The 17,198-nt window shown below is 35.7% G+C and overlaps 1 protein-coding gene across 3 annotated transcripts in view; it reads right to left on the minus strand.

Annotated features, from left to right (window-relative positions):
- The window catches only part of LOC141402367 (uncharacterized), a 141,371-nt gene that overhangs the window by 25,761 nt on the left and 98,412 nt on the right, over positions 1-17,198 (minus strand). The window contains exons 1-2 of one of the 3 annotated variants that reach the window (XM_073983412.1): positions 13,796-13,976; positions 12,949-13,573 (exon numbers count right to left, since the gene is read on the minus strand). In XM_073983412.1, the coding sequence (XP_073839513.1) occupies positions 12,949-13,329 (381 nt within the window). In that variant the 5' untranslated portion in view covers positions 13,330-13,573; positions 13,796-13,976. Of the gene's footprint in view, positions 1-12,948; positions 13,574-13,788; positions 13,977-17,198 lie in introns of those variants that run through there. The other 2 variants (XM_073983409.1, XM_073983413.1) reach the window with 2 other exon arrangements.

Raw genomic sequence — 17,198 nt, forward strand, 5'->3', positions numbered from 1 at the left:
ATGGGCACCGAATTCAATCCAATGTTTTGGGACATTCATACCTCTCTCGGAATAATTACTACCTCACAAACACCCTAAAATTTGCGCTGAAAACTTCCAAAACGTCTTTTGCAACCTACAAAAATGCTACTCATTTTTAAAACTAGGGACCTGTTCTTAGGACATTAGATTCATCGTTTATATAGTAAAGGGTTAAGGGTATATCTCGGTCGGCGAAGCTGACAGATACCTTTTTACTTCTTATAAGATTGATTACTACCCTCAGAGAGAACAAAATGCCAATTTACAATCTATCAGATTGGAAATGTAACAAAAACCTTCAATCAATCTTCCCTTTTACATTGAAAAATATTTAGATTATCTGTTTCTATACGTAACTCTGATTGCCGTACAGATCAGTACACTAATTGATTGAAATTAACATATTTATAACATCAGACATACATTCTTTTGTTTTATGCAATTTTAACGCTTTATTGCTGTTTCAAAAAACTGGTATTCAATAATTTTGTCTTGCAGTTGTCTCGTTACAGTAAATCCTCAAAAATCCCGTTCATAAACCTAACAAAACATTTGTTATGGCATCTTTGTATACCCTCCACCATAATATGGAGGGTATAATTAAATTTGTCATTCCGTTTGGAAATATTCATCGGAGACCCTATAAAGTATAAATATTCTTGATCAGGGTGAAATTCTAATTCGATGTAACCATGTCCGTCTGTCCGTCCGTCCGTCTGTTGAAATGAAGATACAGCTCGCAATTTTTAAGATGTGGCTTTGTAATTTGGTACAGAAGTTTCTATTATTCCTAGGAAGGTTGGTATTGCAAATGGGCTATATCGGTCCACGTTCTGATATAGCCCCCATAGAACGTACATCCCTATTTTCGGTATTTTGAAATTTTTAGCCACATTATCACACCGAAATGTCTGAAATTTGGTACTTAGTCTTTGTTGGGGGCATAAAACTTTCCCTCAGAAATTTGTCGGTATAGGTCCACGCCTTCATATAGCCCCCGTAGAACGGTACCTTCAGATTTTCGGTATTTTGAAGGTTGTGGCCACAATAATCCACCGAATTGGCTGAAATTTGGTATTTGATCTTCATTTGGGGTATTAAACGTTTCATATGAAATTTGTCGGTATAGGTCCACGCCTTCATATAGCCCCCGTAGAACGGTACCTTCAGATTTTCGGTATTTTGAAGGTTGTGGCCTCAATATTCCACCGAATTGGCTGAAATTTGATATTTGATCTTCATTTGGGGTATTAAACGTTCCATATGAAATTTGTCGGTACAGGTCCACACCTTCATATAGCCCCCATAGGACGGTACCACCCGATTTTCGGTATTTTGAAGGTTTTAGCCACATTATCACACCGAAATGGCTGAAATTTGGTACTTAGTCTTTGTTGGGGTATCAAACTTTCACCAAGAAATTTGTCGGTATAGCCCCCGTAGAACGGTACCACCCGATTTTCGGTATTTTGAAAGTTTTAGCCTCATTATCACACAGAAATGGCTGAATTTTGGTACTTATTGTTCGTTGGGGGTATAAAACGTTCTCCCAGAAATTTTTTGGTATATGTAGTTCCACGCCTTCATATAGCCTCCATAGTCTTTGTTGGAGGTTAAAGCTTTTCTGACTGAAATATAGCCCCCAAATACAAAAGTGGTGTCTTAGACACGCCGTTCGGACTCGGCGATAAACTGTAGGTCCCATATCATTGAGCTAATATGAATCGGGGTGCACTCATTGATATGAGAGAAGTCTCCCTTGTCCCTTATGGGATGTTTGTGGAACAATCAAACTTTCACCAAGAAATTTGTCGGTATAGCCCCCGTAGAACGGTACCACCCGATTTTCGGTATTTTGAAAGTTTTAGCCTCATTATCACACAGAAATGGCTGAATTTTGGTACTTATTGTTCGTTGGGGGTATAAAACGTTCTCCCAGAAATTTTTTGGTATATGTAGTTCCACGCCTTCATATAGCCTCCATAGTCTTTGTTGGAGGTTAAAGCTTTTCTGACTGAAATATAGCCCCCAAATACAAAAGTGGTGTCTTAGACACGCCGTTCGGACTCGGCGATAAACTGTAGGTCCCATATCATTGAGCTAATATGAATCGGGGTGCACTCATTGATATGAGAGAAGTCTCCCTTGTCCCTTATGGGATGTTTGTGGAACAATCAAACTTTCACCAAGAAATTTGTCGGTATAGCCCCCGTAGAACGGTACCACCCGATTTTCGGTATTTTGAAAGTTTTAGCCTCATTATCACACAGAAATGGCTGAATTTTGGTACTTATTGTTCGTTGGGGGTATAAAACGTTCTCCCAGAAATTTTTTGGTATATGTAGTTCCACGCCTTCATATAGCCTCCATAGTCTTTGTTGGAGGTTAAAGCTTTTCTGACTGAAATATAGCCCCCAAATACAAAAGTGGTGTCTTAGACACGCCGTTCGGACTCGGCGATAAACTGTAGGTCCCATATCATTGAGCTAATATGAATCGGGGTGCACTCATTGATATGAGAGAAGTCTCCCTTGTCCCTTATGGGATGTTTGTGGAACAATTATTATTATTAGAAGTGTACCTCCCGATTTTTGTAAAACTGAAGGTTGTGACGTCAATATAACTGAAATTTGTTATTTAGTCTTCCATGGGTTTATATAATATTCCAGAAGAGAATTATCAGTATAGGTCCGCGGGTTCCTATATACCCCATAGAAGCGTACCTCTTGATTTTCGGTCTTTTGAAGGTTTTACCGAAATATTAGAAATTTGGTATTTAGTCTTCTTTTAGTCTAAAAACTTTCCGGCAGACATTTGTACACGCAGAAGAATATATGTTTGAAATATGTTTGGATCCAAACAAATATTTATTTGGGACTGATTGCAAACAAATATATGTTTGGATCCAAACATAATTTGTTGGTGTCGAAACAAATATATGTTTGTAACATATCTCGATTTTATTTGTTTGGGTACCAACATATTTTTTATGTTAGAACATATTTATATGGGTGGAGAGAGTATTTTTGTCAAAGAGAGTAACATCAGGGCACTTGCGGCTGCGGAATGCTGTTTTATAATAAATGGTGTTGTGTATGCGGCTATATACGTCAGTTTCGTGCTTTGTTGTTAACCAACCTAGGAAGCGAAGGGGAAAAGAAGAAAATGTTGTTCTTTTTTCTTCAGTTTTCTAAATACAATCGTTGAGTAAAGACGGTAAAGTGCATGAATAAATCTGTGTTTTGTGTTTTCTTTAAGAAATGGTGCTTTTTACCAAATTAAATGCCCAACACATTTTATAATTGGAAATTTAATAATTGAATCAAGAATGTAAATGGAAATATTTTATTTGACAAGGAAGAAATCGCATTTAATATTGGTAATTACATCAGTTTAATTCGAACTTAAACTAATTTTGGACAAAATATTACGAGGGCCAAAATTTAGACCGAATCGGTTTATCCGTTCGAAAGTTATCATGCGTTCCTGCCAGACAGACGGACGGACATTTGCTAAACCGAGTCCAAACTGTCTGAAATTGATTTCGTCGAAACATAAATGGGTTCTAAAACCATTATTTCGATGAGATAAATTTTGATCGTATTAAAGTGTATATACCAGGGTTATGACTTTTTGACCTTTCTTCTCAAAAATGATTTCCTGTAGCGGGACTGAATGAACTTTTGCCTATTAAGTTATACGGTGACCAACGGAAATGACTGGTATGCACATAGATATTGTACTGACTCGCAAAATAAGATCCACTTCTAAAATGGACTATGTCTGTTCTTTTATTTCTAGTACATCCTCCGCAACACTTTTGAACTTCAAAATTTCTCCACCAAAAATCGTCAATATAGGTCCATGGTTTGGCATAGCTCCCATAACAGTACCTCCCGATTTTCGGTATTTTGAGGATTTTAGCTAAAATTTTTAACCGAACTAGCTGTAATTTGACATACTTCTTCACTAAAAATTCGAACTAGCTGTAATATAATAATTGAATTTTCAGTGGTCACGAAACTTCTTCACTAAAAATCGTCAACATAGGTCCATGTTTTGTTATAGCTAAAGATAGGTCGATACATTATTATAGACCTGTGGATATCTTTTACCTGGCCGAACACATTTTTTTTTAGATTAGATTAGATAATTTAGACATTTGGGGTATCTATGATCGAACATTCTGTCTTGGGAAAAATGAGAATGAAGATAAATAAATGTCTTTAGAATCGTTTAAAGGACCATTAACAAACCTGCATGATGAAAACAATTAGCAATGACAGAAGACGTTACATTTTTCCACACCTCATCTAACAATAACACGGCATCCAACACATTTAATTTCGTACTTTGATCCTTTCCTATTCTTGCCAGGATAGTGGATATTTGCCGATTCCGGCAATGCGATTTTAATGATTTTTTATTATATCTTTGTCCATGGGTTGTGAAACAGATGTGACATTGGGTGGATAAAATCAGACTTAATTGACATGAGACTGCCTACATGGTCGGATTATCACATATTTCTATGGGCTTATTATTTATCTAATAATATTGTCTTTAGACGAAGGAATTCAAAAAATAGTAATTAAAAAATGGTGGACTGATAACTTGAACATTTGTTAAAAATAAATTTTGGCCAAAAAACGTGGTGTATGTATATGGGTGAATATTGCGAAAAGGCATGTTTTGGGGGTCGAAAACGGCAAAGTGCGAAAATGGGTTTAAACAAATATTTTTCTGTTTATACTGTTGCATAAGACTATTTTATGCATAATTAGCGGCGGGCCATGTATATTTATGGATTTTCAAAAAAATTTAAAAACCATGGGAATGACAGTAGTCCCACGGAAATGACATTTTTTTCCTCTGCATTTCTAATAATTTTTTGAGGGTGTCATGTTGTATCTGATGGTATGTTTAATAATTCTATAATAAATTTATTAAATAATTACCATAGATTAAATAATCTTACATTTATATTGAAAATGTCATTCCCGTGTTCCTTTTGTCATTACCGTGGTTAGAAAATGCCAACGGTAATGATGGAAACGTGACTATTATTGGGTTTAAATGTGCAATTCTTCATTTTTTTTTTTATAAAATATAAAATAATTTAATACAGACTAAAAAAATAACATACCTATACCATCGATTTGGGAATTATAAATAACGGAAAAAATGTTCGCCACGTGAATAAACCAATTTCAGGAACATGCATAAACAAGTAAGAACGGCGCGCCGTTAAGTTCGGCCAGGCCGAACTTGTTATACCCTCCACCACGAGTTATATTGGGGGCTTTATTAAGACATGGACCGAAAATTTCTGGGGGAAAGTTTTATGCCACTAACGAAAACTAAGTACCAAATTTCAGCCATTTCGGTGGAATATTGAGCCCACAACCTTCAAAATGCCGAAAATTGGGAGGTACCGTTCTATGGGGGCTATATGAAGGCGTGGACCTGTACCGACAAATTAAGAGGAGAAAGTTGAATACCCCAATGAAGACTAAGTACCAAATTTCAGCCATTTCGGTGAATTATTGTGGCCACAACCTTTAAAATACCGAAAATCGGGAGGTACCGTTCTATGAGGGCTACATAAAGGCGTGGACCTATACCGATAAATTTCTGGGAAATAGTTTTATACCCCCAACGAAGACTAAGTACTAAATTTCAGCCATTTCGGTTGATTATTGTGGTCACAACCTTCAAAATACCGAAAATCGGGTGGTACCGTTCTATGGGGGCTATATGAAGGCGTGGACCTATATCAACGGTGGCAAAATACCCCTCAGTAATGTTGGCGACATTTCCTGAGTATTTCAGCCTTGAAAAACTTCTCTACAAGTGGTGTCTTAAGGCACGACGTTCGGACTCGGCGAAAAACAGTAGGTCCCATATCATTGAGCTTAATATGAATCGGGGTGCACTCATTGATATGAGAGAAGTCTCCCTTGTCCCGTATGGGATGTTGTGGAACAATGTTTTTGTTTTGTGTTATAAAAACACTAAACACTTCAAAAGTTCTCAAACAACTGACTAAATTTTTCACTTCTGTCGGTTACCTTTAAAACTAATGGGAATTGTCGTTACATTGGCGGATTACATATAAACAAGAAACCTTTTTAAAGAATATTTTTTCTTAAAAAACACAATCGCCCACGGGAGTGACAAAAAAGGGACACGACTAAAATGTCTCAAAATTATAATTTAAAAAAATAAAATTATATTTATGAAGTTAAAATAGACTTTGTTCATTCTTCTTTGAAATATTAATGAATATCAGAGTTTTTTGAGCACAAAACGACTGGGGACACGCCACGGTAATGAGTATTTGCACCTTTTTCATATAAATATGTAGAATGTTTTATTTCGATTTTCGAGCCTCGATAAAGGACATTTTGTTTTACTTATTCCGTTTCTAAGAATTTAATTTTTTTCAATATTAGGAGGGTTGGCGTTTTTTATTTGGGATGGCGATTTCTATTTTGCTTTTGAAAATAGTCAGGCTTAATCCCATAGTCGTTGTTTTAATATTTTATTAAAGCTATTTTAATTTATTAGTGGGAAAAAATTGGCGATATGTACCAAGGGATAAGGCAGGGAAGACTATAGTTTCAGATCTCGCCACAGATCTTCATCAGTTCCCTTGTTTCCTGTTTTTCAACAAGAAACTTTTTAAAGTTGTTTTAATAAAATACTAAAACAACGACTATGGGAATAATTCTGACTATTTTGAAAAGCAAAATAGAAGTCGCCATCCCAAATAAAAAAAGGCCACCCCTCCTAATTGTGAGACCGGGCACTGTCAAATATGTGGTTTATTGCTGTTAATAAGCAATACCAACAAATTAGTTATGTGTTTTTTTTCGTTGAGATGCAACGAACGCATAGCATTGGGAAAGATTTGGTTTTGTTTGCAAGTGAAGTTGCTCGCCAAAGAAATTCTCGATCAGAGTGTTTCTTTGGACACTTATCTATTTGAGCGAACAGTTGACACTTGGGTATAAAAGTTTCTTGTTGAAAAACAGGAAACAAGTGAACTGATGAAGATCTGTGGCGAGATCTGAAATTATAGTCTTTCCTGCCTTACCCATTGGTAAACATCGCCAATTTTTTCCCACTAATATATTAAAGTTGTTTTAATAAAATATGTATTAAAACAACGACTATGGGATTAAGCCTGACTATTTTGAAAAGCAAATGTTTTCAATATTTTTAACCCTAAATGCGTCGGGACACAAAAACAAGTATTTTCGCAATATTCACCCATTTACTCAATAAGCCCATACAAATATATGATGATCGGTAAAGCCGTTCACGACCTACCTTGACACCGCTTTTTTAAATGCAATGTTTCGTAGGTGGTCATTTGTCACAAAACTACGCAATATTTTTCAACACACACATACATACATATGTATCAGGAAAAACCATTAATATTTATACATATTCTACATTGCAGCCTTGTTTTATGAATTGGTAATTGTTTACATTATTTCACATTTTAGTTTTTTAGCTTATGCATATTAAGTGCAGTAATAATTTGAACTGAAATACAATTTATCGTATTTGCCGATTTTTTGACGATTTTGAAATATTATTTTGACGATTTGACGATTTTGGCACCCGAAAATTTACGATTTTCGACCAAACCAAAAGTAAATGGCCGGTGGGCACGATAACAATCGACCCTTTCCATGTAGTAATATTTATCTCAAACTTCAATCAAGTTCGAAGAACTTTTTCTGGTATCTCCCCCAAAAAAGTTTAAAATTTACGCTTAAGTCCAGTTTTATGGCTGTTCGAGGACTATTTTGAAATATGTTTAAGGAAGTTAGTCCTTGTGACGCTGATTACAAAGATACAATTTTATTCTTGTTCCTGACATAATGGTCGCAAAGTTCTAAAAAAAAATCCGACGGTGACCAACTAAAACGGCTGGTGGATATGATAGCTATCGAAAGGAGTGGGTGACATTGATTGAAACTACATATGTACATTTTACTATACAAAGAATTAAGGAATTTTTAAGCAAAATACCACCAATTTTTAATATTTTCTTCTTCAGAGGCACTTGATGTAGAAAAATGTAAAAATAACGATAATTTTATAAAAAATTTTACATGAATAACATCCGAAATTGGGTGCCACCGTGGTGCAATGGTATGCACACCCGTCTTGCACGCAGAAGGTTGTGGGTTCGATTCCCCGGCTAGGCGACATCAGATTTTCAACGGTGGCAAAATACCCCTCAGTAATGTTGGCGACATTTCCTGAGTGTTTCAGCCATGTAAAACTTCTCTACAAGTGGTGTCTTAGGACACGCCGCACTGTGGTTCCGCCCGTGGACAAAAATAGAAAAATTTATGGCGACAAATTTGATTGCGATTGAAAGTAATATTCTCTAAACACATACAATTTTTAATATCCAATATTATTTTTGCTAATTTACACCGGTAATATGTCAAGTTAAGTCGAAGAAGTTGAGATTTGTCTGCGGTGCCTTAAAAACGAAAAATAGATCAGCAAAGCATTCGTAGCTTATGAGTGAAATTTAAAAAAAAAAATGAAGAGGTAAATGTACAATTTCCAACATGAAACATATAGCTGAGAGCATTCACAATGTTTTACGTAAAAACATATTGAAAATTCGTTTCCTAACTTTCTTAAAAATAAATTCTTTGTAAATTACTTTTTTTTTTAAATACGGAGGAAAGTCTCTAGTTTACGATTAAACAAGATCCAGCTGCCACATTGTAAGTTATTCCCCTTATACCACTCCTGTAAAATCCTCAAAATACCGAATATCGGGAGGTACGTTTATATGGGACCTATGTATATCTAAACTTGGACTTATAATGAACATTTTTTGCCAGGAGGTATGTTGCTCCCTCAGAATACAAAATGCAAAGTTACAGCCAAATCGATTGGAAAATTTGGCTAAAATCGTCAATATATAAAAAAATCGGGCGGTACCTTTATATAGGGGCTACCCCCTAAATGTGGACCTACATTCATTAAAATTGTTTTTCTCTCTTTTGGGCTGGTTATAAAACTATGTTTGAAATTTCGAGGCGGTAGCTCGATTATAACTATTTTTGGGACTTCTTTCCATACAAGTGGGACCACTGTGCACACTTGTCCAAACCATTGATCTAGCGGCGCGAAAGTCAAATAATCAAAGTATAAAATTGCTAAATTTTTTTATAGTATCGATTACCAACTCTCTGGTGACTAAAATTTTGTTTTTACTTTTTTGTTGTTGTAAATATTCACTCAGTTATTCACTGTCAAGTGCAAAATGTCTTCTCAGATTTGAACAAAATTGTTACTAAAACCCTGATTTCATATTTTTTTAATTGTTAAATAAATTCGTAATAAAACTAAACTAAGTTTTTTTATTGATAGGGGAGGGCGTAAGTTAAATTAAAAAAAAAATTTTGGGTCCTGAAGTTACTTAGTTATATAGGAATAAATTTTCAAAAATTATTATTTTTTTATGTCTTTAGTACAATATACTTTTGTTAGCTGGAGCGTAACTACAAAGGTCCTCTAAGTTCCAGTCCAATTTTTGTTTTACTAATTGATTTGGACTTCCTAGATTCCAAATAACCACAATTTAGCTGCAAATAGCTGCAAATCTTGCTGATAAATGGTCTTGAAAAATAGTTTAAATCCTCAAAATACCCGAAATTTGTCGGTACAGTTATATGGGGGCTATATCAAAATGCAGACCTATGTTCACAATTTTTGGTGGGGAAGATGTATATCCAACGAGAACCTCCTATGCCAAAATTCAGCTTATTTGGTCTGAAAATGTAGACAAAATCCTAACAATACCGAATATTGGGAAGTACCGTTATATGAGGACAATATCAAAACGTAGACCTATGTCCACAATTTTTGGTGGAGAATGTTTGTGTCCATTGGGAACCCCAAATACCAAATCACACCTAATGTAGCTTTAAACTCCCCAAAATACTGAAAATCGGGAGGTACCTTAAAAGGGGCCTATACATAAACGTGGACCTATGTCCACAATTGTTGGTGGAAAGGTTAAGTGATCACTAGAAACCCTAAGTACGAAATTAAAACTAATTTTGAATATCAGGAGGTACCGTTATATGGGGGCTATACCAAAATATTAGCCGATGTACATTATTACCCACGGACACAGACTGAGTTTGTGCAAAATTTCAGAAAGATATCTCCATTCGTTTCCAAGTTATTAATTTCGCGCCGCTAGATCAGTGATTTCGACCACTGTGCAACGTTTGGATGTGTAACGAAACGTAATCCGGCCTAAGGTAACGTAAACACATTTTTGGTTTGAACGTGGTAAATATCGCAAGTTTCGTTTTATATTTGACCAAAAAGGTATTGAAGTTTTAGAAAACGGTGCACGGTGATTCAGAAATTGATTTTCCTGGCCAAAAATCAAAAATTTGTTTTGTCAAAGATATTTAATTTCTATATGGGATTCGATAGTTAACATATTAAAACTAAGGAAACCAAAAACTTAGGTCAAAATATTGGAAGGTGCCCCTAAAGACGAACAATTTTCCCATTTTTTGGAAATATGTAATTTTCGCAAATTTCTGGAGAAAGAAGTAGCTATTTCTCGGAAACTATAACAGATATTGTGTTCATTGTTTTTTTGTAAGGTAGGCAGGATTGTTAATAATTGTTTTAATAAGTTACCGTAGCGTTTACACTACATGAGCTATTTTATTTTTCCTCAGGTACTAGATTATATGAAATTGCAAATTTAGTGGACTAGAACTTTTGTGGAACAATGTTCTGTTAGATGCTTGAGAGTCTCCTCTTTTAGCCCATATATACTTTTGTACCCGTCCAGTTCCGTCCGTTTAACACTTTTTTAAATGTATTGAAATTATATGGGTGGTGTTTTTTACATACCGTTTTCAATATGAATTACAGTATTTTTTACACAAATGGAATTTTTTTTAATATATGAGTTTTTATACGAGTTATATAAGTTTTATGAAAACCCAAGGCGATTTTTTTAAAGAATTAAACATTTTTGTAATTTTTGTTTTAGTTTTTTTTTTGTATTTTTATAGTTTATTTATTGGCGTTTGACCATCTATAATATATAGGAAGATAAAAAAACTGATAGTTAAAAAAAAAACTCAAAAGTTTAACTTTGACCTTGAGATTTTCTGCAATTAATAGACCGTTTTTGATTTGTCTGAAAGATGATTGTGTTTTCTGTTTAACAAAAAACGATTCATGAACATATCTCTATCCGTTCAAAAGTTACAGGGTTTTGACCAGGAAAAAACGAGTCTGAACCACTGTACGGTGTCGAAAATCATTTTATGTCGAAAACAGAAGGACTACTATTAGCTATTTTCATTCAAAATTCGATAATAAATGTCCATAGTTTTTTAAGTATTTCTAATGTTCGTCCGACCCTTTATTCATGCAAAATGTTTAATAAAAGTAGAAAAGAACAAAAATTGGCGTTATTTTGTTTAAAAATCCTTAAATACCACAAATATAAAGTGCTTCTAGGTATAGGAATACGAATTTTGCCACAGGCGCCATCTATACCTAAATGGCGGAATAAATTGAAAATTTGTTTTGTTATTTTTAAATCTTCCTTTGTTATAGTAACTCCCATCAATTGTTTCATATTTGCATATAAAATGAGGAATTAAAATCGATATTTTTCATTTTTGAGGTTTGTACGAATATGAACTTTGCATACTGTATATCAAATAATGTCTCAGAAGAAGTGGTTCCATAATATCACTATGCAACATTGAAAAACAACAAACATCTTCTAGTATGCATTTTTTGAAAGTACATATTTAGACTACAAAAACCCTAGTACGGTTTTGTCCTGTCAGATCCAGTTCGGATTTTATGGCCTCATCTAAACCGGGCTAAATCTACACTTTTTTGCATTAATCAGGCCTTTATCTCAGAAACGAATAGGAATTTTGCCTTACTGTCTTCGGCAATATTGTAGCCCTAAACTAGTAGAACTTATCTTTTGAACAGACCACATAAAAAAAAACTTCACCTAGGTCATAATCTAAAAATATAGACAATTTTACATAATTGCTGAAAATCTGGTCAGTATCGGCAAAACTATTGGGAGTTGAACAAAGTAACCTTTTGCCAAAATCTTCTAAATAAAGTTCTCAACAATTCTTTAGAACAATTTGAAACTCTAAAATGCTTACTTCATGTTGTTTCAGCGGTATTTTGCATCATATCTTTTACAACACGTATTTCATACACAGTTCACACCAACAGTTTATCACCGCATTTCGAATTTCACTACATTATTGACATTTTTATTAAATCGTTGTTGAAAAATGTGCTGAAAACAACGGCACAGAGGCATTTTACAACAATGACATGTTCTAAAGAGTTGTGTATTATTTTCCAGGGAATATCTTTCCAAAAGAAAATATTCAGAAAAAAATAACGGTTTTGGAGATCGCACCGTATAAAAATTGTGGAATTTTTGCATATATTTTGAAATTTGAGGCAATAAATGTAGTTTTTCGAGTTCATTATTTCTCCAAATATTTTATTCTCTCTACAAATGTGCTTCAGAGGTCAGAAGAAGATTCGCATTGGTTTCAGAGATATAGCCCCGAATTTCTTTAAAAACTCAATATTTAACCTTGTTTAGATGGGGCCATAAAATCCGAGCTGGATCTGACACAACAAAACCCAACTAGGGTTTCTTGTCGTTTGGGTCTGTACTTTCAAAGAATCCTCAGTTCGAATTGTTTGCACAAGATCGCCTTAAAAATGTTGCAAAGTGTATTCAATATTCAACTCCTTAATACCTCTCTTTGAATAGTGTCTCAGAATAGGTGTATCATTATGACTCAATGTTAATCTCTCTTAAATTACTATCACATCAAAACTTACCTTGTGAGACCGTTTGCCATCGATGGCCACAATGAAGCCAACACCGCAGGCTTCATGTTCATTCTGTGGATCATACAATCCCTGTTTGCCGGGTGCTTCCCATGGCATACGTTGCTTTTGCTGTTGTTGGTTGCACACACTTTCATCATTGTTTTCATTGGAAATTGTTTCCTTCACTTCACAATCTTCTTCACCGGCAACTGTTATTTGCGAACTTTCATTAACGTTTTCAAGCGACGACGACGAAGACAATTCTACGTTAGTTTCACTAAAATTAATGGAGTTGATGATGGAGGAGGAGGAGTCGATGGTGACGGCGTTGGAATTATCAACAAATTCACATCCTGATTCAATTGAATTGTCAGCAATTATTGGGGCCATTATATGCTTTGATGCAATGAAAATTTTGGAAACTTCTTCTTTTCGGTTTGTTTGGTCAGTCGTTTATTTTTTGTATTAATTTTTTTGTTTATTTTGTGGGTTTTCTTCTTTTCTTTTTTCACATAAAAAGTTTTCAACTTTTTCTTTACTTTCTCTGTGGCTGTTTTTTTTTCTTGAAAATTTATTTTATTTGTCACTTTTATTATTCTTTTCTTTCAATGCAGTTTTGTGGTTGTTGTTATTTCTATAGCAAGAAAAATAAGAAGAGAATTGAAAAAATAGGTTAGAACATGTAAAAACACCGCAATGTGATTTTTTGCAAATAAACAATTTTTTCAAAATGCCTTGTATTAAATTATAAATAAAATATATTTTTGTATTAAATTAAATAAAATTGGGGTTTTCTTTTCATTAAAAAACTAATTATTTTTATTTTAAGGAAATTCAAAATTCACAAACACTCAACATTTATTCAACACAAAAATTCAAAGTTTTTCTTTTTTATTTTTTTAATTGAAGCGTCGTATAACGCGTAACGTTTTCTTTCTTTATTTGTAAACCGTTGTACATCCGTCTGCAACGAGTGAATCGCGTTGAATGAGCAAATTCTCTTGATGAGAACTAGTCTATAGCCAGTTAGTCACATCGCAGCCCCACATAGCATACTTGCACGTTATTCTCTGTCACTGTTAGCGAACGACATACCCTCGTCCCACCGCTCCCATCCGACATGGCGCTTTGTAGAAGTCTGAGACAACAATTCATCGCCTGCAAAGTGCAAAATTTCTACTCAATACCGTCTGTGGTTTTTGTCACACATACATACAAGCGAACATACAATAAGTTCTAGCGTCTATCCCCATTGGAGGTACAGATGGGGATATACATACATACATATGTATGTACATGTCGGTATGTTGTATGTATATGGTAACGGCCCTAAAAATGCGTCGTTGCAATATTTTGCAGCTAAACGAGCACAGTGTTTTGGAACTAAATGAAGGACATTGTGAAAATATCGGTCGGAATTGTTGTAAAGGCAAATTAATTTTCCAAGCGAATACAGCAAAGGGGAAAATGGAGATTTCTCCCATATCAAGGGGTGGCCTCAAGGACTCAAACATATACGTCTCTCTTTTTACGATGCACATAAAGGAAAATAGGGGTTGACGTCGAACAAGAATATCTATTATTTTTGATCTAACAATTTATTGTTTTGTTCAAGCATTGTAATTGCAAATCAAAAAATCAAACAAAAACAAATTGCAAAATTCCGCAAGATTATAAAAATCATTAACAATAGCGATGGTAATCTAGAATTTTTACAAAAACGAAAACCTGTTACTGAAATTTTTGAGTTGATTCTTATATATGAAATTTTATGGCGATGGGTTAAGGTTAACCTGTGCCAACCAAGGTTAGGTTAGAGGATGTGCAGCCACTAACTTGTGACTGCGTCACTCGGAGACCTTCTGGTCCATTGTGATCATCCAGTAGAAAAAAGCTGCAGGAAAAGAAGAGATGGAAAGAGAGAGGATAGGGGGAAAAGTAAAAAGAGAAAGTTGTTAGCAAAGTGAAGAACGAATAGATTACAAGAATGTTTAAGAGTGGAGTAATAGTTTTAGAGTAGGAAAAAATATTTATTTTTAATGGTAGGCAGAATAGTTGAATTAATTTACGCGTTCAGGTTGCGCTGTCCCAGCCACTTCAGATTTTTGATGATGTTGTAGATCACAGCAGGTTCCACAGTTGAGTAGAAAGTTAGACACGGTGGAAAGTGAACACCTACTAACCTATGCCGTCTACGAGCCATTGCTGGACAACGACACAGGATGTGCTCGATCGTCTCTAACTCCTCCTCGTCCTCACAGAGTCTGCAGTAGTCAGTAACATCCTCATCCCATTTGTTGGTATGGGCCCTGATGTAGCAGTGTCCAGTAATGACTCCCGTCGTTACTCTAACTTCAGCTTTACTCAGGTTCAGCAGAGAGTTCGTTCTTTTGACTGACAGAGACGGCCATATGGATCTTGCCACAATGCACCTAGGTTCATTATGCCACAATTCACTGGCTCTTTCGTCAGAGAACGTTTTAATATTTTGAATGAAATGACAAATGGGTGATTTGATAGAGTCAGCGATAGCTAGGTCTGTGGACTACGATCCTCGCCTAGCTAATTCGTCTGCTCTTTCAGCCTTTCACAGTAGACGCCAGCCCCGGTACCTTCCTCCATCTGGGAACCGTCTATATAGAAAGCCAGACCGTCCAGAGGGGGGTTACTGCGGTTCCAGTCACCTCTACTAGATATAACGACGTCTATATCGTCAAATCTCAGGACTGGTGATATATAGTCGCTCAGTTTTGGTTCACATTTATGCCTGATTCATTCAGGATACAACCATGCCCATAGGTACAACCGCGCCAGAGATCCTGTTCATGCAGCCGTAGGGCACTGCGAGTTGCCTGACACTTAATGCTGAGACTCAGTGGTTTTAAGTTCAGCATTGCGTTCAGAGCAGCCTGTGGTGTGCTCCTTGTGGCTCCAGTTATGAGGATCGAGGCTGCTCTTTGTACCTTGTCAAGCCTACCGAATGTCGATTTTTGGCGCAGTGAGTGCCACCAAACAAGAGAACCATAGGATAAAATGGGTCTAACCACGGTGTTATACAACCAGTGTATAATCGATGGGCTTAGGCCCCAACTTTTCCCAATGGAATTCTTACATGAATAAAGTGCAATCAATCCTTTCTTCGCCCTTTCCTCAGCATTCCTGATTCATCGCAATTGACAGTCCAGGATAGTGCCGAGGTACTTTGCTTCGGGCGAGAGCTGAAGCTGCGCTCCATCCAGTGTTGGTGGTATAAATACGCCGAGCTTACGCTTTCTCGTGAACATTACCAGTTCTGTCTTGGTTGGGTTTACTCCAAGGCCGTTGGCCTTAGCCCAGCGCGACAGCGTCGATAATGCTCCTTGCATAAGCTCAGAAATGGTTGACGGAAACTTACCGGAAATCAGTAGTACAACGTCGTCCGCATAGGCGACAACTTTTATACCTTGATTGTCCAGGTCCGTCAAAATATTGTTTATAACAAGTAGCCACAGTAGCGGTGAGAGCACCCCTCCTTGGGGGGTGCCTCTATTTACTGTTTTCCTAATTTTTGTCTCCCCAATGCTGGAGTTTATAATTCTGCTTTTTAGCATATTATTTATCCAGCAAGTTAGAGGTTCAGGTGTGTTAACTTGTGCCAACCAAAGTCAAAGCTGCATTTTCACGAAAATTCTGTAAATGCCACAATTATGATCAGATCGATGAAAAAACTTTACCAGTTCATTATTGTAGCTAAAAAACGATTTCTAGAAAGAAATTGAAATTGTTGAAGAAAACAGAATAATATTGTCCATGTGACATGTTTCAATGTTGGTAGCAGCTCATCAGTAGAAAGCGGAATCCCATGCAAATGCATATATGGTTGGGATGGTCGTAGAGAAAATCTGATTAGACAGAAACTCGTTTTATTACAAAATTAAACGAATTAGGCCCAGAAATTTTTGCATATCGTGCATATTTTGACATATTTTTACATATCTGCATCAAATGTGTATATGCAAAAATATATTCAAGGATTTGTGGTCTAAATATCCCACCGAAATGACTGAAATTTGGCATTTTGTCTTCGTTGTGGGTATAAAACTATCCGCCTGAAATTTGTCGGTATAGGTCCACGTCTTCATATAGCCCCCATAGAACGGTACCTCCGGATTTCTGGTATTTAGAAGGTTGTGGCCTCAATATCCCTCCGAAATGGGTGAAATTTGGTATTAAGTCTTCCTTGGGGGTAAAAAACTTTCCAATTAAAATTTGTTGGTATT

This window comes from Musca autumnalis, unplaced genomic scaffold (genome assembly GCF_047663935.1).
Source record: "Musca autumnalis isolate F117 unplaced genomic scaffold, ASM4766393v1 scaffold_4, whole genome shotgun sequence".
In the NCBI taxonomy this organism is placed as follows: domain Eukaryota; kingdom Metazoa; phylum Arthropoda; class Insecta; order Diptera; family Muscidae; genus Musca; species Musca autumnalis.